The sequence below is a fragment of the Acinonyx jubatus genome, chromosome F2, assembly GCF_027475565.1.
Source record: "Acinonyx jubatus isolate Ajub_Pintada_27869175 chromosome F2, VMU_Ajub_asm_v1.0, whole genome shotgun sequence".
NCBI classification, from domain to species: Eukaryota; Metazoa; Chordata; class Mammalia; order Carnivora; family Felidae; genus Acinonyx; species Acinonyx jubatus.
The window spans coordinates 4,576,607-4,603,829 of record NC_069394.1 but is presented as its reverse complement, the minus strand read 5'-3'; the positions used below and the strand labels follow the sequence as shown (position 1 = coordinate 4,603,829).

At 53.3% G+C, this 27,223-nt stretch overlaps 1 protein-coding gene across 6 annotated transcripts in view; it reads right to left on the bottom strand.

Annotated features, from left to right (window-relative positions):
• The window catches only part of COL22A1 (collagen type XXII alpha 1 chain), a 259,422-nt gene that overhangs the window by 174,958 nt on the left and 57,241 nt on the right, over positions 1 to 27,223 (bottom strand). For all 6 annotated transcript variants that reach the window (XM_053208097.1, XM_053208095.1, XM_027063837.2 and 3 more), the window contains 7 exons: positions 23,201 to 23,324; positions 18,214 to 18,489; positions 11,653 to 11,733; positions 10,454 to 10,570; positions 6,888 to 6,932; positions 4,499 to 4,561; positions 1,097 to 1,135 (listed from right to left, as the gene is read on the bottom strand). In XM_053208097.1, the coding sequence (XP_053064072.1) occupies positions 1,097 to 1,135; positions 4,499 to 4,561; positions 6,888 to 6,932; positions 10,454 to 10,570; positions 11,653 to 11,733; positions 18,214 to 18,489; positions 23,201 to 23,324 (745 nt within the window). The remainder of the gene's footprint in view (positions 1 to 1,096; positions 1,136 to 4,498; positions 4,562 to 6,887; positions 6,933 to 10,453; positions 10,571 to 11,652; positions 11,734 to 18,213; positions 18,490 to 23,200; positions 23,325 to 27,223) is intronic.

The following is a 27,223-nucleotide window of genomic DNA, read 5'->3' as shown; positions in this document are numbered from 1 at the left end:
TCGTGTCCAGTCTCACGACTTACACAGAGTAAAACGCGGAGTGTGAACTTCTGTGCGTCCGTGATTTATCTCTGTGGAGGAAACCTCTGGGGTGAAAGTGCTCGGTAAAAGGGTACCTGCAGGGAGATAACGGGCTGGCCACATGAAAGCTGTTTCCCCAATAAGGGGACAGAGCGGCACCTGCTCGTACGGCCAGCCCTACGCGAGGGTGTGAGGACAAAACCATCCAGGGTCCACCAGCGGTGCATTCTGAGTCCTGCACTCTGGTGAGACATTAGCACAAATGCACGCCTAGAAGTCCTGTGGCTGTCTCCTGGTCGGGGCAAAGAGGGGGGGGCACGCAGGTACATTTTTAATGGCTCGTGCGAGTCAACGAATGGCATTTTAGTGCCACCCTGATTTTTATTTCTCCGTATAGACAAACCACTTACAAGAGCTTTCTTCAGAAGGAACCGCAATGTCCAGGATCTGCCGGGCTTTGTTTGTCATGAGGAAGTGAGAGAAGGTGCAACACCCGTATCTGGGGAGAACACGCACGCGCCTCCCTCCCGTCCCCCCCACCGCCCTGCCTGCCTCTCCCGCTGCTCCTCACCATCTCCCCTTGAAACTTCTGCAAGCCTCCTGAGGACTCCTCTGGTCCTTTCGCCTCACACCCATCTGGCACCTGTGACTCAAACTTGCCCAGCGTGTCCGACCGTGCACAGACCTTCCCAAACTGCACACGAGGCCCAAACACGCTCTACTTAACATCCTCCTTAGTGCTGCTCTTCAAAGCACTTCTGTGGCTCCGTGTTCCTGCTCCCTACGGGTGCCAGCAAGCACCCTCTGCTCTTTCACGTGTCAGCCACCCACGTCCTACAGGGATGCTTCCCTCCAACGTGCTCACTCATGCTCGTTGCTGCCGGGAAGCGCTGGCCACTGCACGTGCTCCAACCGCCCAAGTCAGGGGAGGACACGCCGAGGCTACTCCCTCCCCTTGGACTCTTACAGACGGCATGACAGTGGACCACCTCTCCCAAACCCAGGCGACCCTCCACACTGTGCTCCCTGGCCAGCTGCACAGCCCCCAGAGGAGCGATAAAAGGGACATGCTTACCTTTTCACCCTTCTCTCCATGGACAAAAGGCCCCCTGCCCTAGAAAAGGAAAGCAGGAAGCAAAGGTTTACTAGAGAGCATCTCCAGACATGATGTCACACATGGCATCAGCACCCCAGGGTCTCAAAGGGTCAGATGCTTTCCCGTCAGCCCTGCCCAGGAGCTTCCAGAAGAGATGCTAACCCTTACTGAGCGTTGATTCTCGTGGGTATTACCCCATTTGATTTTTCCAACAACCCAATATTATGGTACCATTATTTTTTTTTCCTTGCGAGCTCTACGGAGATATAATCCACCTGCTGTGTAATTCACCGACGTAAAGTGTACCAGTCAATAGTTTTTAGCATATTTACAGAGCTGGGCAACAACCACCATGGTCAACGTTCTAGGATGTTTTCATCAGCTGAGAAAGAAGTCCACACCCACTAGCGGTCACTCCTCGTGTCCTCCCCCCCCCCCCAACCCTCTGTCCTGGGCAAACACGAATCAATTTCATCTCTGTAGGCTGGTCTCCTCTAGACACTTCATATGCATGTAATCCCATGACACGTGGGTGACAGCTGGCTTCACAGCCAGTGGTGATTTCTTCGCAAAGCGGTTTCAAGGTCCATCCATGCCATAACATGTGGCAATACTCCAATTTGCTGCTGAATAACATGCCACTGGGTGAGTGTATCACATATCTTATTTATCCATTCATCACATGATGAACATCTGGGTTGTTCTTACTTTTTGGTTATTATGAATAATGCTTCTGTGAGCATTTGTGCACAGGGTTTGTTTGAGCATATGTCTTCATTTCTTTTGAATATATATCTCCAAGTGGGACTGCTGAGTCACATGGTAATTCTGTTTAACCATTTAAGGACAGCCAGGGTGTTTTCCAAAGCAGCTGCGCCATTTTGGACCAGCAATGTTATGAGGGTCCCAATTTCTCCACCGTCCTGGCGACTGTAGGCGTCACTGGCATCACTAGGGAGGCGCTGAGGTCTCTAACCATCACCGCTGAGTTACCTACTCCTCCCTTCCATTCTGTCACTTGTTGCTTCACGGATTTTGGACTCTTGTTAGGTGCCCATGTGTTTACAACTGTTATCTATGCTTGAAAGACCGACACTTTTCTCATGATCAAATATCCCTCTTTACTTCCACGAGCTTCAGGTTTTAAAGTCTATTTTTAGTCTGATATTAGCACGGTCACTCCCAATTTGTAAGTTTTCTATTTTCAGAATATGTATCTCCCATCCTTTTACTTTCAAGCTGTTTGTACCTTTGAATCTCAAGTGTCTGATGTAGACAGGGCAGAGCAGATCTTGTTTTTATGTCCAGCCTGAACATGTTGCATGATTACTGACACACAGTAAAACCTTGGATTGTAACTTGTTCTGCGAGTGTTACACAAGATGAGCAAACATTTCTAATAAATGTCTGCTTCATAAACGAGCGATGTCTTGCAATACAAGTCAGACGTGATGCCAAGTGTCACATGATCACAACTGAGCCAATGGTTCTCGAAATTCGCTTTGATATACAAGTGCCTTGGATTACAAACATGTTTCTGGAACAAGCATGTCTCCTATCGTTTTGTTGTTATCTCCTTTTTCCTCCTTTATGACTTTTTTGGCATAAAGTATTTTTTAGTAACATCTTAATTATCTTTAATACCACTTTCACTGCATATTTTTGTTTCATTTCTTAGAGGTTGCTCTTAGGTGTACCAGGCACATCCTACCTTATCATGATCTACTTCAGACTCATACTATTTCCAGCGGGATTTATAAACACACGGCTCCCTACACAGCTCTAGTCCCTCCTGCCCGGACCTTGTGCCATTGTCACCACACCTGTTTGTTAGATGCCCAGTCGGACACGGCCGTGATGAGCAACTTTGCCCTGGTCACCCCCGCTGCATTCTGGCCTCTGTGATTCCTGAAGGTCAGTCAGCCAATGTTCTTACGGGGCTTCTTTGTACACAGCGACTCATTTCTTTCTCTTGCTGCTTTCAAAAGTTTCTCAGGGCACCCCGGTGGCTCTGTCAGTTGAGCGACCAACTCTCGATTTCAGCTCAGGTGATGATCTCATGGTTTGTGAGATCGAGCCCCAAGTCAGGCTGTAGGCTGACAGTGCTGAGCCTGCTTGGGATTCTCTCTCTCTCTGTTTCTCTAAATCAATCAATCAATCAATCAACATTTTTTTTAAAGTTTCTCTTTTAGAATTTTTACTACAATCATTCTGAGACGGGTCTCTTTGTGCTTACCTTGATTCGAGTTCACAGAGCTTCTTGAACAGGTACAATACTGCTTTTCACCATAATTGGAATTTTTTCCACCATTATTTCTTTGAATACGCTTTCTGCTCCCTTATGAGCATTCTGGTCCACTCCGAGGCCCTGCTCATTTTCCGCCTTCCTGGTTCTCTCTAGTCTTCAGATTACATGATCATGATTGATCTGTTTGCAAGAACGTCAGCTCTTTCTGCAGCCACTTCAGACCTACTGTCAAGACGCTCTACTGATTACCCTTTTCATTTCAGTTCCAATTCCAGCTCTAGAATTTCCATTTGGTTCTTCTTTTTAGCAATTTCTCTTTACTTAGATTCTGGATTTGATGTGATGCTGTCATAACACCTGCCTTTCCTTCTTTAAGAACGATTTCCCTCTGGGGTACGTGGGTGGCTCAGTTGGTTGAGCGTCCAACTTTTGATTTTAGCTCAGGTCATGATCCCAGCATTGTGAGTTCAAGCCCCACGTCGGGCTCTGCATGGACACGTGGAGCCTGCTTGGGATTCTCTCTCTCCCCCCATCTCTCTGCCCCTCCCCTGATCATGGGCTCTCTCTTTCTCTCCCAAAATAAACAACTAAACTTCAAATAAGAGAATGATTTCCCCCTTGCTCTTTAACTACGCCTGTGATGCCTACTTTGTAGGTTTTGTTTGTACATCTGACACCAGTGCCCAGTCACAGGCAGACACTGTTCCCTGCTTCTTTTCCGGGGGCGACAGGGATATCCTGGAGAACCCTACACAGTTCATGTGGATATGAGGAAAGAGGGGCCAGTCAGAAAGGGGAGGTGAGAGGAAAACCGGGAGTGGAAAGATAGCAAAATAATTCCTTATGGAGGAAAGAGCATGTGCACTGGCCAGTGAGAAGTGACCAGTTTGGAGACTCCTAGCTGCCCATCTGGGTGCACAGAATCGGTGGGGGGAGGGGTGCAGGTGCAGGATGGGGCTGGGGCCACAGCTGGGGCCACCTCTGTGGGCCTCCCATGCCCTGGAGAAGAGCTTGGACTCCATTCCGGGGGCAGCATGTGGCTCGGTGTCTGGCTCCCACTAGGGACTCGGTGCCTTGTGGCAACATGCACGCGGGGGGAAGCTCCGGGTCTCCCACATCAGCCCCGTACTCACCATGTCACCTTTTTCTCCCTTGGGTCCAGGAGCTCCAGCCAACCCAGTGGCTCCCATGTCTCCCTGCAGGGGTGGAAACCAGAGAGGAGCACTGGGTCAGGCCCCCCGGCAGGGATCCCCCTGCCCACTGCCCACTTGGCCCCGACTGCCTGGCAGCGGCTGATTTCGTCACTGTCAAAATCGAGCCCCAAGTCAGGCTATAGGCTGACAGTGCTGAGCCTGCTCGGGATTCTCTCTCTCCCTCTGTTTCTCTAAATAAACAAACAAACAAACAAACATTTTTTTTAAAAGTTTCTCTTTTAGGAATGAGGCCATGCTTCCCATCCCCGGAGAGGGAGGAAGCATCTACATAATTTCTCCAACCTCTTAATTCCGGAACGAAGGACGTTTTGAGAAAGCGAGTGGGTGAAAGCATCACATGTTTGTTCTGGGAATGGCCCAGCCCCCAAGAGAGAGTGAGAAGCACGGATTCAAACTCCTGCTCTGCTGCTGAACGTGAGAGCATCATTACTCTTTGGGCCTCCTCCTCCGTGAAATGGGCATGCAGTCATGAGCTCACATAAGACTGAAAGCAGGAAGGTACTCCGAAACTGCCAGAGGCCAGCCAGGGCCCCCTGATGCCATTTGTATGCCCGGTCTGTGCCCACAAGGTCCTGAGCCCTCCCAGCAGTGCACGAAGACAGGGAGGGCAGGCAGAGGAGGAAACAGTTTGCAAGGGCTGAGTGTGGGAGTGGGACTGCCTCCAACTGTACCAGAAGCCGATCCAAGATGGGCTTGGGTACCCAACACAGGAAGCCTCAACATCCTCTCTTTCTCCTCTCCTGGTATGCAGTTTCACCTGTGTCCACTCCCACCTCACACTTCATACCCTAAGCTAGTTTGCTTATGCTGTTCCCTTGGCCTGTCATGCCCTTCCCCTGCCTTCTTTACCCCGAGAGGCTCCCATGCAGCCTGCTGGACCCACGGGCCTTCTACCCTGGCTCTCCCCACAGGCGATCCCATGCATGCCTCTCTGTTGCCGGCTTGCGAGTGCTGGGGATGCGACTCTCATTCACTGGAACGTCCTGCACTAGAATGGGCCTCTCGGCACCTGGTGTCGCCAGACCATGACTGTTGACCCGACCTGAGCTGCATGTGGGTAAATAAATGGGGCCACTGGGACCCACGGGTTTTTCCTCACAGTCTCAGCCTCAGCCTGGGACAATCTGGCCGGTGAGGCTGAAGCCTCAGGACAGCAAATCAGCTCTGAGGGAGCCACGTGCATCTCCAGGTGGCAGTGCCCGAGTCCCTCCTAGTCTCCCCTCCCCCCGCCTCGTCCTCCCTGCTCAGGTCCCCGCCCAGCCCTGGATCTGTTCAGCCACAGCACAGCACAGCCACTCCATAAACAACACTGTTCCAGACAAACGCTCTCCACTTCCTCCCCCGCCCCCCAGACACCTCTGCTCCTTACTTCCATCTGACAATCGAGAGGCTGAGCTTACAGCCCAGGGGGTGCCCAGTGAGGCATAAATCCCTGTGTTTCTCCTTGCAAGGACCGCCTGGCACCCTGGGCTGCCCTGAGCTGCTCTCCTTTGGCACCAGGGGAGTGGAGCAGAGCAGAGCAGGTGGGGCGTGTGTGTGTGTGTGTGTGTGTGTGTGAGACCATGCTCCCCAGCCCAGCAGAGTCAGGGGAGAAAGGAGGCAGGGGGGTAGAGAGAGGGATAGAAGGGGAGGGCATCATCTCTGGGGGTTTCCATGCAGCCCCTCTTTCAAATAGCAGACCAGGTAATGGCCACTGGGTCACACTGACCTCTTCCGCCTGCCTGTGTGACCACAGGCAGTTAGCATCCCTCTGGGTCTGAGCTCTCTGAGACCAGAGAACCACATGAGAAGACAGCCCTGTCCAGCTCTGTAAGCGCTAATAACCCAGGAAGGCGGGGAGCCCCAGAGGCGGCTGCATGAATGAGGAGGGGGCCCCCACGGGGAGGCACTGGGCTTTGAGCAACTCACGAGTCTGGACGATTCGTGCAAAAAAGAGTGTCAGGCAACTTACAGAAAAATATAACAGGCCCATCTAAACAGACTCGGACCAGCCCCACCCCGAAGTTTCTGGCATGCAGCAGCCTAAAAGGACTGACACAAAATTAACCGACCACGGAGAGGTGAGCCCCTCAAATGGGGTCAGGGTCAGGGCCAGGGCTTTCTAAGCCCCCCTCTTCTCACTCAGGTTTTCAGACCGAGACACGGAGGTTGCAGACTCCACACCACCTGCTCGATCCTTCTACCTGAACCATGGTGGAAGCCAACACCGCAGGGCCATCACCTAACATGCCGCTTTTGTGTCTATCTACAGAGCATGGCGAAGGCTTATCTGGGCCCCAAAATGCCCCTGAGCAGTGCCCATACTGACCTTTGGGCCGGGGAGTCCTACGGGACCATCGGACCCCTTCTCGCCCTACAAGAAGAAGGACAAAGAAACCAGTGAGGCTTTGTTGAATTTCCCTCCGTCTGTCCTCACTAGTTATTTATCCCCCCACATGCTCCCAGGCCAGTCTCTGAGTGATCCACCTGTGACCAGCCAGCTGGACAAGGTTTCCTGGGGCTCAGAACCCCTGATCTCAAGCTCAAACTACATGGGATACTTTGGTATCACCCCTATGCAGCCATCAGCGGAATTCAGACAGAGACAAACAAGATGGGTACCCCATGGGCCATGTTTACCCCAGCTAGGCCACCACTTAAGCTAAAAAATATCGTGTGGCCTGCTAAAGGTTCCTATAGTTATCATTCACCAAAATACCGAAGCAATACATGTCTGTAGCCTAACTCTAAACATTGTTCACTTTATAAAACATATGCTAACTGTTGGGGTGCCTGGGTGGCTCAACTGGTTAAGTGTCCGACTCTTGATTTCGGTTCAGGTCATGATCTCATGGTCTGTGAGATCGAGCCCCGCATCAGGCTCCACGTTGGGCATGAAGCCTGCTTAGGATTCTCCTCTCTCCATCTCTACCCCTCCCTCCCCCACTCATCCTCTCTCTCTCTCTCTCATAATAAAATGAAATTGAAACAAAATAAAATAAATGCTATTTGTGTAAACGACCTTATTACTAGATTAAAAATTCTGAGCTGTTAAGTTGTGGGTGCCTGTAAATAGCGTCACGCTAAAAACAAACGGAACACGATTCATACAATGGTACGTATGTACATCTCGCCACGTTGACGTATAGGAAGGGACACCATATCCACTGACATTTACGCATGTGTAACACCCATTGCTAAAAATGCCAATGCTGTGTACTTTGCCACTTCAGGAACACGTTTGTTTTTCAACGCATTCACAGATGTCATCTGCACATGCGTGGGGGTGAGTAATCTTTTGTGTGTTTGACCTCACGTAGCACCCATCGGAATGCCTGATACACAGTTTACAGGCAACACTTTTGGTTCTAGAGAGGCAAACACGGACCCAAAAGGCACGTTGACCTCGGTGAAGAATGTAAGTGTTCAGTAACTGACTCAAAGACTCAAAGGGCTGGAAGCCAAGTCTTCCCGTGGCCCTTGTCCGAGTTCGGCCTCCCAGGAGAGAATGCTTACATCTCCTTGGCCCCGGGTACCCTATCTTCTACAGTATTAAAGATGGCGATCCAGAGGCCACCCCTATTTCATGAGGTGGCTGTTGAACCTCTTCCATGTGGCCTCTTCTTGGGGGAGGGAGAAGAGCCCCCCTTCCCGCCACCTGTGTGTGGGAAGCAGCCTGCTGGCGAGCCCCCCAGGCCGGGAGCACCTCAGCGCTCCCGGGCTCCGCAGCACGCTGGAGCACTTCGGAGGACCATGCACTATGTGTCTTAAAATGTCGGTGCTCAGCACAAGTGGGTGCTTACTGTTTACTGTCAAAAATAAGGCATGGGTGAGTGAATCCGGGAATGGACTCCTGGGTGACGCCACCAGAATTGGAGGCTGAGAATGTGTAAGGTGAAAGATAATCTTGAAGAGGAAAGACCTTGTCCTGCGGCAAGAGATGGTGTGTTCCTTTGTCCCTCCCTCCCAGCTCTCCAGCTGCCATCGGCCCGTTATCCTCACACCTGATCCTCCTGTCCCTCAGTTCCACCACTATTTAATAAAATCAGGCTATATACATCAGTGGCTGAAAACACAGCTATGTCAAGATTGAATCTTTGCCATCTGAAACCTACCTGATGGAAGTGAAGATGGGTAGAGGTTTTTAATCCAAATGTGATCATTATTAGGGTAGATGGAAGCACAGGGAGGGGAATGGCTTACAGGGTCTTGAAAATAGCAGGTGCTGAATAAATAGCTATTGCAGGGGTACACGGTGGATGATGGAAGGAAGGGAGGGAAGGCTACAGGGAGGGAGAAGGGAATTCACATAGACGACAGCATGCTCAGAAAGGATTCCCTGGGGACATCTTGAGAGAAGAAAAGGCATGAGCCAGATAAAGCGGGGGGGGGGGGTGGTCCACGCAAATGCCAGAAGACAAGAATGGTCATGATCCCTGCGAGGAATCCTGGAAATTGGGAGAGCAGAGTGGAGAGAAATGGGGCTACAAAGGCCACAGGGGACCTGCCTCAGCCACGCAGTGTGGGGAGGGGTGGGAGGGGAGCAGGAGGGGGAGGCCTGCTTGACCCCAGACTTCCCTCCCACAGGTCCGTGCCAGGGACCACGAGGGCCCCGGGGGGACATGTTCAGGGCACAGCCGGGCTCGGGGGAAAAGTCTGGACTGGGCAGAACTGGCTCTGGCCTCCCTCCCTGCAGTCTGTGTGCAGCTGATGGTCACCCAAGCCCCACACGTGGTAGCCTCTCACTTCGGGTTCTTAATCGAAAGCCAGGGCCAGGGGAGGGGCGGCTGTCCAGCCCTGTGTGCTCCCCCTGGCTCCCTGCCCGACGTCTCCCATCCTAACCCAGCGGGCACCGGGCCAAGGTGCCTCCACTTTCACCCCCTGCCCGGAAAAAGCCTCAGCTCCCGGCAAGGCTGAGCTGGCTCCTTTCAGCAAGTCGGGCCAGCGTTTGCCAGCCTCACCTGATGAGAGCTCCTGGGGGCTCCCTGTCTCCCCAGGTCTGGTTCTCCAGGGAGAACGAAGGGAGGGAAGGTGTGATGGAGAAGGAGGAGGGGAGGGAGAGAAGGAGGGAGTCTGCCTGCCAGGACATGTGTACTCAAAGTATGTCCATTCCCGCGAAACTGACCGTGATTTCACATTTCTTTCCGTCTGCCTCGTCCCCTGCAAAGTCACCGACACCTCGGGGATGCTGGCCCCGAGCTGAGGGTGGATGTAGCAGGGGATGTAACTGCAGGCCATGGGGCAAGGCCCTGGGCTACGGGCCCCGCAGAACCTCGCGGGGACCTTCCCCAGCACAGTACTGCTTTTTGGCATCCTCGGGTGTTTGGTTAAGTTCTTCTGCTCAAACAGTGGAAAATGTTGGCGTTTAATTTTGTTGTGTTTTCATTTTTGTTGTGTCTTATCAAAAAGGCCACCGGTCTACAGAAAAACGGAAGAGGTGAAGGCCTCGGGCACCGGAGGAGACCTTTAATCCAGGCTAGCAGATGGTGCTGGTGGTGTTCATAGAAACACTCTGTTTGTAAATCAGAAGCAAAGTAGATAAAACTCTCCTTATATGCTGCTTACTCTGAACCTCATTCGCAAACCAGATCTGGTTTGATTACTTGCATGTGAGTGGAGAGGGCACCAGCAGGAGCCAAGAGAAACCTCAGGAATACAGTTAAATCCAGGAAAACCTTAACAGGTCTGAGAGCTCCCGTCCTCATGAGCTGGAACATCAACACACAAGAGTCCAAGGAACAAGAAGGGCTCCCTCAGCACCTGGGGCCATCCGCCCTGGCCGACCTCGTGCATGATGGGAAATTCCCACCTCCGCCATTGCTCGTGGTGACCACCCTGCCCCACTCAGCCCTGGGGGCTCTGGGCTGGGGGCTGAGGGTCAAATGGGGAGGGTACCTTTTCTCCAGCCGGGCAGGAGCAGTTGATGGTCTTCAAAAACCCGATTTGTTCACTGCCCATGGTGGGAGGCCGCTGGGGCGGGGGCGAAGGCTCCGTTAGCACAGTCACCTGGCACTGAAAGGAAATCCCAGTGGGTTAGAACCTGGCTCTTGACTCTGCACAGAGCCCCCGCAGGGGAGCACGCAACGGGAGCCAGGAACCCAAGGAGCCTGCACTTGAGCGGTGGGGGGGAGGTCGGGTCATGTCTGGCCACAGGTCCTGGGCTCCTGAGGCCTTGGAGTCAGAAGGGCCTGGGCCGACCTGCTCTCAGCCGCTGGCCTCTCAGCAACTGCAGGCACTGCTAACCCCTCTGAGCCTCAGTGTTATGCTCTGCAGAATGGGGGTAAGGGTGTGTCTATCTTGATGCACAATGAGGAGGAGTCAGTGGGACAGCTCAGTGTCTGACCCCCAGCAGGTGCTTGGTAATGTCCTCTTTCCCTACCACCACCTCTACCCCTCCCACCTCTCTGCTCTCATGGACCCTTACCTGACCTCCTTCTCTTCCCTCCGTCCACAGTCAGGCCTGTGTGACTCTAAACCCCGAGCGCTGGCGGTTTCCATCACCACGTCCAGAGCACGGGGCCCACTGAGCACCGTGCGAGGACCTCAGCCCTCAGCCCTGGGAACAGGCCCTGACACTAAGCCCGCCCTCCAAGCAGCCTTGGGACCGGGTTTTGCTAGAGAGGTTGGAGAGAGAGAGCCTGGAAGGGGGCAGAAGTGGAGAGGTCCCAGGGGGAGGCTGACCTGCCTGGAGGGTCAGGGGGAAAAACTCTGGTCTGTCTTGAACTTCCCAGTCCTGCCTGCGAGCTGCCTCCTCCCCTCTGCCGACCAGACCAAGGTGCCTCAGTCTCCCCTGCTCTGATCACGGGTCAGTCCCTCCCACAGCCATGCTGCCAGCCTCTGTCTGTTCTCCCTGCAGCTGGGCCCCAGCACTCGGCCTGCAGCCTGAGGGCACTGACTGAGGCCAGGACCACTGCAGCCCCACCGGGGGCCTGCATGACTCCCAACCCACACCCCGGGTGCCCAGGAAACGGAGCCCTTTCAGGCCACATTCCGAAGGTGGGCACACCCCGGCCCCTGGATGCCGGTTCCTAGGCCCTGGACACCCCTGTCCCTCTGAGTTTCCTCTGCTCCTCTGCGTGCAGGAGTCTGCTCACCGGGCCTGAGGGGATGTCACAGCAAGTCTCCAATTCCGCGTGTCGGGAGTCACAGTAAATCACAATCCGCTGCAGGTCAAACTGGAAAGGATAACGAGGATGGGGGTGAGTCCCGGGGGACTTAGCAGCCCGAAGCCCCCATGGTTCCAGCAGGCCCCACCTCCTCCTCGGGGTCCCTTCTGGTCTGACCCGGGCCACCCCCCGCCCTGGGCTGAGCTCCAGGGGGAGCCTATGTGTCACCTACTTGCGCGTTTTCTAGAAGTGACAGCCCCAAGTGCAAGGAGGTTGGAGGCTGCAGGTTAGGCTCCCTGTCACACGCCACCTCCCGCCCCCCGTCACTGCCACCGCGTTTATTTAGAGCTCCTTTCAGGGCGCTCTCACCGCGGTCTCTGGAAGCCTCCTAAAGTACCTCACACCCAACCCACATGGCATCTCCACGCGGCTGCGCAAGTCAACTTTGTACAGTAAATGTGCCTCCGTCACCCCCTTTAACACTGCAGTCCCTCAACACAACTTACAAGGGTTTTGGTGTGCAGCATGCACACACATTTGCACCCACACACCCACACATGCACACACACACACGGACACATACACACGTCTGCACCCACACAATACACACGTGCACGCAGGCACACATATGCGTCTGCACACACACCCATACAACACACACGTGCCAGCATGTGCAATATGCACACATGCACACACACATCCACATGCACACACCCACACAACACACGTGTGATGCACACACAACACGTGTATATGTGCACACGCACACACAGGCCCACACAGGCCCACGCATACACACGTGCACACACAGTCTGCACAGAAAGCTGCTGGGACGCTCAGGTCCCCCAGCACCTGGCTCTGCCTGCTTTTCCAGGGGTGCTTCCCCTCACTCCGCACTCACATCCCACAGCACCCAACCTCCTGGCTTCCCACATCCGTGCGTTTACACGGGGTCCCTCATCTAGGAAACTCCCTGAAAACCCAGCGAACTCCTAGCCACCTCCCCAAACCATGCTGCCCTCACCTCCACAAGTGCCACCTGAGTGCAGGCCCCATCGCCTGTCACTTTATGTCCCCTGCCGCGAAACGTCTTTGTGCACGTTTCTTCGTTTACTTTTCAAAACCTGCTTCCCTGCCAGCACGTAGACCCCGTGAGGCATCTCTTCTCCCCTGTCTTCCGCTGGATCCCCAACACCAGAGCCGTGTCTGGCACCCGGCAGAGTCCCAGAGGCCCAGAACGAACGGTTGGAAGGATGCATGGGTGTATGCACACACATCTGTTGAGGGAACTTGAGCCGAACCAGCAAATAGAGGGATGCTTATTTTACTAAACATGGGTGCTACATGCCCCTGGCCTTGTGCCTCCCTTTACCCTCCTCTGGCTGGCCTATGCTGCAGCTGGAGGGCCCCAGCGAACCCGCCATGCGGCTGCTCAATGCTTGGCCTCATCCTGCTGGCTCTAGAAGGTGCCCTGGGGATATAACCCCCCACCCCACAGTTCAGTCAACAATCCCATCCGTCTGTCTGTTTTACTTCCTGTGAGACGCCAGCCCGCAGAACAGGAGAAAATGACAAAACATACAGTCGTGCTTTTGAACAAAGCCCATTTTCAAGACAGGGTCCTGCTTTCTTCATTAGCAAACACATACCCAGCAGCTGGTCCGTTTGGCAAGGCTGTGAGGACAGGGCCGGGGAAGAAAGAGACAGACGCGCAGGGTCACGGTCAGAGCACAGACACCCGGGCCTGGCAGAGAGGTTCCCAGGTGGCTGAGAGGGTCTGGGAGCCAGAGGGACCCCTTTCCGGCCACCTGAAGTCCCATCATTCTCTGGCCACCCTGCTCCTGCATCTGGTCTCCTCCCTCCACCAAGCCAGGAACCTACCCGCTGACGTCCCTCTGGCCCCCACTCGACTCTCAGCTCTCTGCTCACATCGATGCTCTCAGTAACTCTGTCTGAACGACAGCCTAGGTGGTCTTTCCTGGCCCGGCTTTCCTCCAGGGTCCACCACCTGCAGCTTGGTGACCCTTCTCTGGCTGCGCCGGGGTAACCGGCTAAGGAGTGCAGGGAGATTGAAATCTGGTTTGGGTCCCAGCCCTGCTCCTCTCGTGACAGCTGGTCAAGACACGCCAACCCAAGCCTCTGTGTCCTCTGCTGTAGGGTGAAGGCAGTGACGCACCCTCGCGGGACTGGGCGAGGACCAGGTGAGGCACAGAGGCATGTGGGGGTCACAGGGAGAGTTGTAGCCGTGCTGTGGTCTCTCTGGCCGTGTCCAAGGCCCTGGACCACCCCATGCTTTTGCAAGATTGACAACAGGCTGAGGAATTTATTGATTCTCCTGCCACATACTTCATTAGAATTTGTTTTCAAGCTAGAAACCCAGCTGGAAATGGGAAATGGGTGTGGTATTCTGTTGACAAATGTCAGAGGTTCTGGGATTCCCAGTAGGCACACAAAGTGGACACTCGGCTAATGGTGTGGTGAAAGGAGAGAAAGGGACCCGCCGAGCCCCCAGACTCCACACGGGGGGTGCAAAGAGGCCAATTAAGGGCCTAATGCGACCATCGAAGGTGAGAGTCAGGCAGGACGCACACCCAGGGTCCCAGACACCCAGTAAAGCACAGAACCCACAAGCAGACCGTGAAGCCACTTACCCACTTGGCCATTCTGGGCAAGTTATTGAATCTCTCTGTGCCTGCACCTCCTTGCTAAATGGGGACAACGTGGGGGCGCCTGGGTGGCTCAGCCGGTAAAGCATCCGACTCTTGGTCATGATCTCAGGGTCAGGAGGCCGAGCTCCACGTCGGGCTCTGTGCTGACCGTGAGGAAACTGCTTGGGATTCTCTCTCTCCCCTTCTCTCCCTGCCCCTCCCCCACTTGCGCTCGTGCCCTGTCTCTCTCTCTCAAAATAAATAAATAAACATTTAAATATAAACAAATCAATGGGGACAATGGGGCGAATGAGCTCTCGGGGCTGCAATGTGGATGAACCCAGGGAGCACGAGGACACAGTGGGCAGGACCAGGCAAAGTGCGAGTGAGGTGTCTCTGCTCCAGGCCAGCGCTTAGTGCGCAGACGCCAGGTGGGGGTGCCTGCCGGACCCCCAAACTGGCGCGATGGAAGGAGGACAAGAGCGCCAACAGGTGTGCTGGTCCCTGCGGTCCTCCCATGCTAGACGCTGACCGTGGCTTGGGGGCCTGCTCTAGAGCAGCCGGGCAGGCAGCCCTAGAGACCCAGGTGCCGACCCTGCGGAGGAGGGTGGCGGGTGCTGGTCCCCAGCACCAGCACCAGCCAGGAGACGGCTCTGGACAGGTGGAGGGTGGGAGAGGTGAATCCCTCTGGTCTCCGAGAGGGAAAATGCTCCTCACTGACCAACTCGGGAGACCAGCAGAGGCCTGAGACACAGGGAAGGGGAGGCCGGCAGGGCCTCTGGACAGGGATGGGGAGGGGCCCCCCACCCGGGCATCGCGAGCATCCCAGACAAGCTCCACCCTCAGGGCCCAGGATCGCCCCTCCCCACCCCTACTCCGATCCCCAGCTCTCCCCCAGCTGGATGGCACCCTCACCGCATCCCCCTGCCTACATGCCCATCAGCTTCCTTGGCCATTCCTCTTGAATCCCCCACCCTCAGCGGGAGGCACCAGGAACTTCACTATCCCTGAGGAGGCCCCCAGCCGCTGGGCCTCTCACTGCTCCCTAACGGCCAACCCCTCCTTCCTCTACATCCACCTGCTCCCTGCAGCCCCAGGGAACATCTTTGGATGCAACGCTGAGCTTTCCCTGCCCTACCTCTGCCCTTCCCACAGGCTTCACCGACAGGCTGCTCCCAAGACCCATCCTGCCTCACCCCACACTGGCCCAGGGCTGGCAGGGAGGGGGGGGCTTAAGCAAACCAGCTACTGTCTCTGAGCTGGACTCTTCACCTGTAGCACAGGAGCAATGCCCCCTCCGTGGCGTGTGGGGAGGGTTAAAGGGGTTGTGCTTGTGACAATAACACACACTCTGACGGGGACTGGCATGACTGTACTTGTATCGTGCACACGCCACAGCTCTGTCTTCGCCAGGCCCCGACGCTCATGGTCTTACCCAAGGCGTGGTTTGCAGGCGGGCATTGAAGACGGGCTGTCTGAGCAGAAATCCCAACTCTGCCACGTTTTGGCTCTGCGACCTGAGAAAACCCAGGACATTTCTCAAGGAGCATCCTTCTCCCCAGCCGTGAACTGAGGTGTTCGTGGTGTCTGCTTCCTAAGGTTGGGAGGCAGCCTGGATCGGACGCGGGGTGGGGGCATGAAGGGGCGGGCACACCGTGATGCTCTCAGCTGGAATTTGCAGCAGTCTGAGTGACGATTTTGGTAGCTTTACTTGCTTTTAGGATTTTCTTTCTCTGCTTTGGGCCCACATCTACTATCTTATTTCACCCTGTCAGCAGCGACATATGGAAAGCATCAGCCTGGTTTCCATTGCAGAGGTCAAAGGAGCAAGCAGGCACAGGCACAGCCGAGATTGCTTCCGTGCGTGACCACAACAGGACCACTCGAGGGGACTGGAGGTGGACACGCGCGGGCACGGCTTGTGGGTGCCTCCTGCCTCCCTCCACCCTGTCTCTCCTCTGTCCTACTCCCGCTGGCCAGCCTTCTCTGGCCTTCATTTTAAGGAATCTGTACATACTGGCAATGTCCACAATCTCTTCTTCAGCTAACAATGCAAGTTGTAAGAGACTTTCTAACGTTGTTTATGGTGCTTTTTTTGGCCATAACACCATTTCTTGAATCTTGAGGTGTTCAAAATTACTCAATTTTTTAGCTTATGGTTTGTGCTTGACAGATCAGGAAACAATATTCACAACGTATAATAAATATGCAATTCATATTCAGAATATATATGTATTATCTAGAAGTCATTAGAAAAAAAAACCACACAGCAAAATCATAAAAACAGGCAAATGCTACGGGCATCCCCAGTCACCGAGGGGATGTCAAGTGGGCAATCAAATACACAGGATGGCTGTTTGCAGCAGAAGCAGGGAAATACGGGTGGAAAAGACAAAAAAATACCACCATATGCCCATCAGATCGACAAAACAAAAAGCATTTAAAAATAAAATACATCAGGGCATCTGCTTGGCTCAGTAGGTGGCTGGCTTAGTCTTGATCTCGGGGTTGTGGGTTCAAGCCCCACGTTGCATGTAGAGATTGTTTAAAAATAAAATCTTTTAAAAAATAAAATATATTCAATATACCAGTGCGGACTTAAGAAAGTAGGACTGCTGTACATCGGTGGTAGGCATATAAATGTTCAGGCACTTTGCTGAGAAATTTACATTATGTGCGAAAGTCAAAAATGGTTTACCTTACAACCTAATCACTGATCGTAAGGGCACATGCCCCAGTGGAACCCTATCAGCTGGTCTACAGCTCAAACTCGACGGGCAGGTGTGCTCCTCATGAGGAAAGTGTCCTTGGACACATGGCACCATGTTCAAGACCCAAGGCTTGCTGATTAGGACAGGGAAGCATCAGTAACTAAACACAACGTGTAATAAAGTATATCGAAGCAGCTAGAAGAAAGAAGAAAAGCTTTGACCCATCCTCTTAGGAAGAAAAGCAAAAAGCAATTTTAGGATTGCCTACATTTAGGATTTAGGATAACCACGGATCGTTTGCAGAAACTCCAAAGAACTGAGCTCACCTCCAACAACACCATCTTTGATAACAGACACGCGTGAGAGTGTGAGAAAGGATAAGAGGTGGTTTTGGAGAGAGCTATCCCAAATCGTGATCTGATTACTCCTTGGGAGGCGGATGCTCCTGCTGTGGCAGGTAAGGCTGCCTGGGCTCGAAGGGATCGCACGCAGGGAGTGCCAGCACCCTGCGCATGGGCATCTCAGGGCCGTGCACTTACGGTGCCTGCGTCTGTGTGCACGGAGGTGCAGAGGCAGCTCCAGAGGAAAGAAATACAAATTAAGGGAAAAAGAAAAAGAGAGGAGAGAAAAGGGGGCGGGAAGAGCAGGAAGAAAGAACACTGATGGAAGGACACGGGAGGACACTGGTACCATTACCGAGTTATCACTGGTTGTCATCCCCGGGCAGTGCACGGAGGACAATTTTTTTTTTTTTTACTTATTTTGCATATACTGTGTTTTCCAGATTTTCTACAATCAGACAAGAAAGCAAAAATAAAAAAAAGGCTCTATTTAAATACACAGGGGAGTTTAGAATTCTCCGTACCTACTACCTACAGATACATACGCAGACAGATGTCCCCATGGCTGGGGACAGCGGCTGGTATACAGCACGTGCTCAATATACAGGTGAAAAATGACCAGCTGAATGAACAACTGAATGCATGAATGAATGAAGGGGACCCTGGGTCCCAACACGGTTTCTGAGGTGGGGTCCTCCCTCCTACAGCAGTCCAAGGTGACGTCTTGACAAATGAAACGGACAAGTCTGGGGGGAGGTGAGGGCACTTGACTCCCAAGGCTTCCCTGCCCTGGTGACCCCAGGACCTTGGGCGCAGGAGCCTCCCCCCTCCCCGTGTCCCGGTACTCACGTCGATGGGCACGCTGTCATACAGGCGCTTGCCGATCACGGTCTTGCCCTGGATGTCGATGTTCTCCCGCTCCTCGATGGGCAGCGTCTGCACCAGCACACAGTCGATGTACAGGGAGACATTCTGGGCCTGGATGCTCAGGGCGATCTTGTGCCAGTCCCGGTCAAAGAGGTCACTGACCCGGGGTCCTTGGAACACCACCCTCACGGCGTCCTTCATGGCGCCCACGGCATCGTACTCCACTGCCTTGTTCTCGCCATCCAGCCGGATGGAGACCTGGGGAGCAGAGGACCACAGGCTCCCTGAGCTGCACAGGAGCGACCCAAGGGGAGAGAGGGCGAGGGGGGAGGGGCCTGCAGAATCCCGAGTCACGTCCTGGCCATGACCCTCTCCGCTGGGCAACCTTGGGCAAAGCCTCGGTTCCCTCCTCAGCCCTGGTGCCAACTTGCAGGCTGTCCTAAGCCTGTACTGGGCATGCAATAATTGGGCTCCACCTGAATCCAGGGGCCACAACCCCGTGCCTGGTGGCACCATGCAGGACGAGCACTTCTGTGACTCTGCGAGACAACTCACGCCAAAGCGCTTGAGTCCCGAGACCAGTGAGAAACCCCAGCTGGTTTCTGTAAAACCCTGGGCTGGCCAAACAGAACGTGCCCAGCCAGATGCCAGGCTGAGACCCCACACTGTCTCCCACCGTGGGGATGAAACTGAAGCCCCAGGAGGATAAAGTTCCTTAGGGGCAGGACTCACGTATCTTCACATTCACTGGAGGATGCCCCGCCCTTTGCAAAATGCCTGGGAAATTCTGGAAGAAAGTTTTACTTTTGTTGTTCTTTGAATGAATGAATGAATGAATGAATGGACACTCCCTCATGCTTCCTCCCTTACACGTATTCACTGAGCACCATCTGCAACAGGCAAGCAAGGTGCCCGGTGTCAGCAATATGACAGTGCGAAACACAGACACATGAAAGTAAGGTGGATTTCTACATGTAACGTACAGAGAGAAGAATTCACGGGGTGCCTGGGTGGCTCAGTCGGTTAACTGTCCCACTCTTGCTTTTGGCTCAGGTCACGATCTCAAGGTTCATGGGTTTGAGCCCCGCATTGGGCTCTGCGCAGACAGAGCAGAGCCTGCTTGGGATTCTCTCTCTCTCTCCCTCTCTCTCTGCCCCTCCCGTGCTCTCTCTCTCTCTCTCTCTCTCAAATAGATGAATGAACTGAAAACAAAGTTAGCCTTCATTAAAAAAAAAAGTATTCATCAGCGAGTGAAGGAATGAATATATTCTTGCCCCCGCCCCGTGGGACCCGTCTTCATGTGCCCTGACGCCCATGCTCCACCCTTCCCTGCCTAGCTCCGGCACCCCAAGTCTGACCTCTAAGGACTCCCGCACCTGGGCTCCTGTGCCCTTTGGCTTCTCATCAGCGTGGCCCATGGGAAGCCCACAGCATGGAGACCTTAGGCAGGAAGACAGGGTCTGGGGCCTGATTCCCTGTGGTATGGCTGTGTCCATCCACATACCAAGGCCATGTGAGGACTCGCTCTCCTCCATGGCTCCAGAACCCACGGCCTCCAGGAACCACCAACCTTCCCTGCCCAGGCCGCCTAGGTGCCGCTTCCTGCTGTTACTAATCCCAGGACGCACCTCAGTATCCCTTGTCGGCTTCTTTAACTCTGACCCTTAACCTCATCATCAACCTTAACCCTGGCCGCTTTCTTAAAACCCTCTCCCAAAACTGGGGCTGTCGGCTGTCTGCCTACACCCGAACCGGCAAGTCACTTTTGAGCTGTGTGTCCTCCGGCAAGTGATTTAACCTCTCTGTGCCATTTCCCCGTTCATAAAATGGCACCAATGATGGCACCTATATCACCAAGTCATTATGAGGATTAAGTGAATCAACATGGTGTATGTAAAACACTTATGCAGCGTCAATCATATTCCAGGTGCTGCTCTGAGTATTAGCCATAATGAAAAAGGGACTAAATTGAAAGGCATCACGCAGTGGAAGCCTTCTCCGACTCACTCACACACTCTCTCTCTCTCTCTCTCTCTCTCTCTCTCTCTCTCTCTCTCACACACACACACACACACACACACACACACACACACACACACAGTTGGATTCCAGCCTGCTCACGTGCTCTTGCATCATCCCCCCTCTTGTTCCATTCACTTGTTCTCGTTCTCAGAGTGCTTGGTCAGTGTTCATTTCTCTTGCTCACCTGTTTCCTGACTGTCCTGCCCCATCCTTGTAAGCAGGCACTTTGTCTCTCTTGCCCTCTCTTCAGGGGTGAGGACAACACTCAGCACATAGTGCCACCCCCCCCCCAAAAAAGGTGTTGAATGAGTGAATGAGTGAATGAGTGAATAAGAGCCCTCAGGTTACAGGAAGGTGCCTACACACTGCTGGGCATCGGCCACAGCTCTTGTAACACCACCCAGGTGCTCTGGTTTCTCTTTCTGGGCCCCACATGACCTCCGGACAGTGGAGGGGGGAGATTTGGGGGGTGTTTTTGCACTGCGTGCTGTGTTTGTAAAACACAGAAAACTACGAACCCTGGCCAACAATCTAGTACACTTCTAATCCTCATACCCTAATATTTCTATTATTAAACATGGTCTTCTGTTTCTAGAAAGTGCTTTCCCATGTTTGAGTCCTGGGTCCCTGAACCACCGCGGGAGCCTCATGAGGACACGGCTTTCCCTTCAGGATGTAAATGTCTTTAGAAGACACAGAGCGCGGAGTGGCGCCTGGCAGGCCAGAGTCCTGTGTCTACCAGGGCCAGCTGGGGACCTCAGGAAGGCACGTCAAGGCTCAGATCCATCAGCAAATCCTACTGGATCTGGTTTCAAAATACATCCAGGATCTGACCATTTCCACCCAGTTTAGTGTTACTAGCAGTCTGGGTCAACATCATCTTTTGCTTCAATGACTACAGCAGTCTCCAATCGGTCTTCCTGTTTTGGACCTGCCCACCTCCCAGAGCCTGGGCTCAAACAGAAGTCCCTCCACTGCTTACAAGGAACCTTGTCCCCTCCCAAAACCTCTGGAGCCTCATCTCTGATGTGCGGGGCCAGCCTCCTTCCTGTCCCTCGATCGTATCTGGAATGAGTGGATGACAAGTGAGGAGAACACCAACGCGAGTGTGGTTGGAAATACTAAATGCAGTGATGGACAGATACAAAGATCTAGGTCTGCAGGACTAAGAGAATCACAGCATTCCGCCTACACATTCCTTCCGGCAGGCCTCTGTCCATCTTCCCTGTGTCTGGCCAGTATGCCCCCCGGGGCGAGAAGGGGCCACCCTCAGACCGCCAGGGAACCATGCTCCATCAAGGCTCACTCAATGAAATCGAAACGCCAGGTGCCTCTTTGCAGATGAGCCTGAGGTCCTTCGAGGCGGGCCATCTCTGCACGGCTCTGTAGTGTCCCAGCCCATGGCTCATTCCGGAAAGAGGAGGGGGGGACGCAGACATGGCAGACAGCAATCCCACACAGCTCTGCAAATGCCATGAGGGAAGAGAACCCAGACGAGGGGGCGGGGGTTTGCCCCACAAGAATGCATGGCGGGGGCCCAGTCCCACTGCACCAGACCCTGCGAAATTGGAGAAGGAAGACCCACGTGCCGGAGGTGGATGTGAATGAGAGACACCATGAGCTGCCTGCCCTCCAGACAACCGGCCTCTGGAGAGGAGCCTCATCTGTTCCGTCCAGCCTCCCACACTCAGGAAATCAGGGCACTCAGCCGTCAGGGTCGAAAATGTTTCGCATCTCAGTCTGACCAGGGATGCTCTGGAAACATCATTTAGCAGGACTGAGAGAGACAGGAGCCAGCTGGGCACGGTGGATAAGAGGCAGATGCGGAGCTGGGCTCCCTGGGTTCAAATCCCTCTTTTCCTTCAGGCAGGGGACAAACCGCACATACTCAGTCCCCTCCTGGCAAGATGGCAACAGGCTGGGAAGAAGACCCACAGCCTCGATGTACGAAGTGCCCAGGACGGTCTCTTGCCCCTACAGAGAGCAGGGGTGCACCAACGAGCCCGTGCGGCATCGGAGTCCAGCCCTCACCATGGTACACGGCCTGGCCCGCAGCTCGCCGTGTGGAGCAGCGTGTCCTCTGGCCACAGCCCACGAGTGTGGCCACTGGGGTCCAGTTGAGCACGTTTCCATTTCAGCCTCAAATGAAAATACAGACTGTGTCCGCCCGCTGAAGAGGAGTACGTCTTCAAAAGGGGACAAGGGTAAATGACGAAGATGGGGACGGTCCCTGCACTGGGGATTTGGCAAGGGCACAAAACTCAGTGTCGCCTGCAACTCAAACCAGCGTGTTGTGCCAATGGCTCGGACTTTGAGACCCCGCTTCCTGACTTGGCTGCGTGCCGCTGGTGAGTCGTTCTACCTTCGAGGGGGCAGAAAGCCAAAACGCACCTGACATGGCCAAGAACGGCACTCGGGGTAAGAGCAGAATGGCGTAAGAAGGGAAGCGATGTAACATGACATGGTCACATAAGAGGCGTTGTTCCAGATGCACGAGAGACGTGGCTCACCCCACCTTCCCCAACCACCCGTGGCAGCTGTTTCCACCTGACCTTGAGGAGCAACAGGACTCAGGACGCTAAGCTCACATGTCTCAGGCCCACACCAAGAAAGGCACAGACACAACATCTGAACCCAGGACTAGCTGACCCTGAGCTACGTCTTCCGCTGTATCACGAGCTATGCCGCTCTAACAGAGCCACCTCCCTGGTTTGGCTGAGCACCTGTAGGGCAGGAAGGGACAAGGTCTCCTGCCTCCCCCCACCCAGAGTGCCAGGAACGGACCTGCCCTCAGGGAAAGAAGCCACGTCTCTCTGGGGCTTCATACACCAGACTCGTGATCTCCTGGGCCCAGGATGGATGGCCCTGGAGAAAACATGGCGGATGACACCATCCCCACGAGAAGGAAACAGAAAGCTTCTGGCCCCTGAGACACGGCCACTCCTACCTGTGGGATCCCGTACTGGTCAATGACCTGCCAGATGTACCAGTCTTCTTTTCGAGACGTTTTCCTGAACCGGAAGGTGGTGACGAATGCATACTCATCAGGCAAACCTTGTGTGAACACATCCCTGGAGGGGGACGGAGAAGGACGACAGTGGGCTTAGCAATGAGCGTGCGGGCTGCAAGGGACGATCTCTCACGCTTCCCGAGAGCAGGTGCCCTGTGGGTCAGTACGTCCTGCCGAATGACCTCCCGAGCATCTCTAACATCCACCTTCTCACCTGTCTTTACTGCCTCCTTCGATTGGGGCCTTGAGATGAGCCTCTGTAGACCTTTGCTGTGGCCCCTTCACTGTCTCCTCAGGCCTTCAAATGTACCCCCTTGGTGCATGTAAGCCTCCCTGACTCGACCATCACCATTCGACAAAATCAATGTTAGACTCTAAGCTGCCACCCACCCACCCTTCAGGTCAAATGCAGCCGAACATACCCGTCTTCTCCCCCTGCCTGCTCCTTCTCAGCAGGGCCCAGCTGCTGTGTCTCATGCTGCATGGTCCCCTACCCTGTGCCCCAGGATATCCTCCCATCTCCACGGAGCAGAGCCCCAGGTCCCTGCCCAGCGTGGGGAGCCAGGCCCTCATCTGGGGGGACTTCAGCTCCCCTCAGCTCTGCCCAGAGGGTCCCGTTCCTGTCTTTGCCCTCCACGCTCAGAATGAAAACTGTTGAGGGATGTCTGGGTGGCTCAGTCGGTAGAGTGTCTGACTTTGGCTCAGGTCATGATCTCATGGTTTGTGAGTTTGAGCCCCTTGCCGGGCTCTGTGCTGACAGTGTGGAGCCTGCTTGGGATTCTCTCTCTCTCTCTCTCTCTCTCTCTCTCTCTCTCTCTCTCTCTGCCCCTCCCCTGCTCACTCTCTCTCTGTCTCTCTCAAAATAAATGAATACTTAAAAAAATAATGAAAAATAAAAAAGAATAAATAAAAACTTTTAAAAAAGAAAAAGAATGAAAACTGTATGTCACAGGAGTTACAAAGGAGGTGATCTGATCATCACGTTGTAGCTGAGGGTTAACAGGGCGCAATCTGGCTGGTAGGTACCTGGGCAGAGACCCACACGGAGAGGGGGCCCTGTCCCCAGAGCTCTTCCCTTAACCATCCACTGGTGGCACCCTCACCCCAAAGAACCTGGCCGCATTGGGACCACGTCCTGCTCCAGGGGCAGGGCCCTGCCTGGGGACTGCAGGGCACTGACTTCTCCAATGGAGGGGGTGGAAGTCGTCTGGCCAGAAAGCCGGGAAGGGAAATGAGGAGGCGTCTGGGTTCCTGGTTCCCGGCTCGCAGACCCTCTGGGACCCCTGATTTGGCTGCAGAGCCTGTGAGCACAGACTGGTCTCCTTGTGGGATTCTCGGTTCTCAGATCCAAGCTGGGAGGGAACCCCCGCTGTTCAGAGTCATTCTCTGAGCCGGGATTTCACCCAGTTCACCTCCAGGCACTAGGAGCAGCCTGTCACTCAGCAATGGGCCCCCAAAGAACTGAGGGTTGAGGATGGTGACTGTCCCCACAGGGGGAAGATGGGCCTTTCTCACCTGACTGCACAGACATGGGCTTTGCTGCCACACTAGACAATGCGTTTCATCTCATTTTTCTTCTGATTTCAGTAATGAGTCAAACCATGGAACTGTTTTTTTTCAAACACACCTTTTTCTTATACTTTTGAAACAACACATATCTGTGCACGTTTGACATCTATATACACATAGATAAATACAGATGAATCCTTGCAGATAAGCAGATCTATGTAGCACAGATCTACAAATCTGTATCTATATTTGTCTCTCTATATTCAGATAAAGAGAGAGAAACCAGGACTTTTTCTGAGGACATTTATATAAACATAAGCACCCATATAAGCATATATAGCTTATGAAAAAGGTATTATGATCAGGAGGGGGGAATGGGCATTGACAGAGAATATCTAAAGGAAACAAAAGTGGCCCAAACCAATCCCTTCCACAAGTAACACAGAAGATAACAAGATCACAATGGGAAACACAAACGCCATGGAGATGGACGACCCGACTTTGTGCCAACTTCTGCCTCGTGCGCACCCCATGATGGTGGACATACGACTATCCCACCTACAGTCTCCGTCGTCACATGGCAAAATGATGACAATAATACCTGCCTTGCTCCCCTGACCCACCGTAGTGAGAAATAAATTAGACAAGGTGTGTAAACTGCCCATTAAACATTATACATGTGAGAAAAACATTAATATTGAAAGTGACACCCCTTTTCGTTATGCACACAATTCACCTGCAAATAAAAAATTACACCTGTCTATATATTTGTGCATGAATCTAAAGCTTTAAGAATTACAAGAATGCTATTCTCCCTTGAAATATCAGAGCTTCTGGGGCGCCTGGGTGGCTCAGTTGGTTGAGTGTCCGATTTCGGCTCAGGTCATGATCTCACAGCTCGTGAGTTCAACCCCCGCGTCAGGCTCTGTGCTGACAGCTCAGAGCCTGGAGCCTGCTTCTGCTCCTGTGTCTCCCTCTCACTCTGCCCCTAACCCACTCGCATTCTGTCTCTGTCTCTCTCAAAAGTAAAAAAAAATAAAAATAAACATTAATAAAAAAAGAAACATCAGAGCTTCTTTGGGTCTGATTTTGTTTCCCACGTTTTGCTACTAAAACAAACTTGGGGGACATCTGGGCAGCTCTGTTGGTTAAGTTTCCAATCCCGGTTTCTGCTCAGGTCTTGATCCCATTATTTCATGAGTTCAAGCCCCAGATCTGGCTCTGTGTAGACAGTGCGGAGCCTGCTTGGAGTTCTCTCTCTCTCTTTCTCTCTGCCCCTCCCATGCTCATGCTGTCTCTCTCTCAAAAATAAATAAACTTAACAAGAAAAAAAAAAAGCAACTTGGTACCATATAGAAATCCCCTCTCAGAAGGACTCAGTGTAATTGGAGCCCAGATCCACCGCTCCAGAAACGCCGCACAGATCGGCACCTGCAGCCATGATTCTGTTAGCTCCAAGGGTCTCATTGGAGACTTGCACTGTGTCTCTCTCAAAAATAAATTAACATAAAAAAAAACAAAAGAAAATGCACACATCCAAATCCAGCTCTGTGGCCTGGTGTTCCCAGCTCACGTTTGCTGGGATCAGACCTAACGGGGCATTTTCACTAACTAGGGATGGACTGATGCATCCATCCATCCATTCCACAGATACTGAATGATCCCCTCCCCTCCAGGAAGAGCTCATTTTAATGCTGGCTCTGCAGCAGAGACCAGACTTAGCTCCCTCCTCAGGCTTCTTGCTGAGCAGAGAAGACAGTCTAAATGAGTAATTACACCATTAAGTAATTAGCTGCAACTTGGCCACTTTGTTTTATGCAGGAATGCAGGTTGTAATGAGACAAGATAGGGGGAGGTCTGAGGTAATTTCGGAGGTGAGGAAAGGCATCTTTGAGAGCATCATGGTTCAGCACTGGTCTGAAGGACGAACAGGAAGTCTCAGATAGAAGGAAGAGCATGAACAAAGTCCCTGTGGTGGGTAGAAGGTGCCTAGAAGCTCCCTGAACAGAGAAAGAGGAGCCAGACAAGGAGCCAGGGGATAAGGCTGAGGCCAAAAAAGTAGGAATGGGTCACATCACACACAGGACCTTTCTTGCCCTTGGGACACTTGGGAGCAATTAAGGAACTTTAATTGCTGGATGGAGAAGGAGAGTCATGATGAAATATCACTTGTGTTTTCAGAAGATCTGTCTGCCTCAAAGTGGGCAGAATGGAACGCTGACTTTGGTATCATCATCAGCCCTTGACCAGAGACCCAACAGGTGTCAGCCCCCGGACAAATGTGTGCTATAATCCTCTCAACAATTCTGCAGGGCAGAAACACTCACATCTGGTGAAAACAGGACACAGTTGAGGCACTGGGGCGTCCAATAACTTGTGTGAGGCCAGGCACCCAATAAACATTGAAACCGGGGTGCCAGTGGCCAAACCGACTACGTGAGGCTGGGCGGT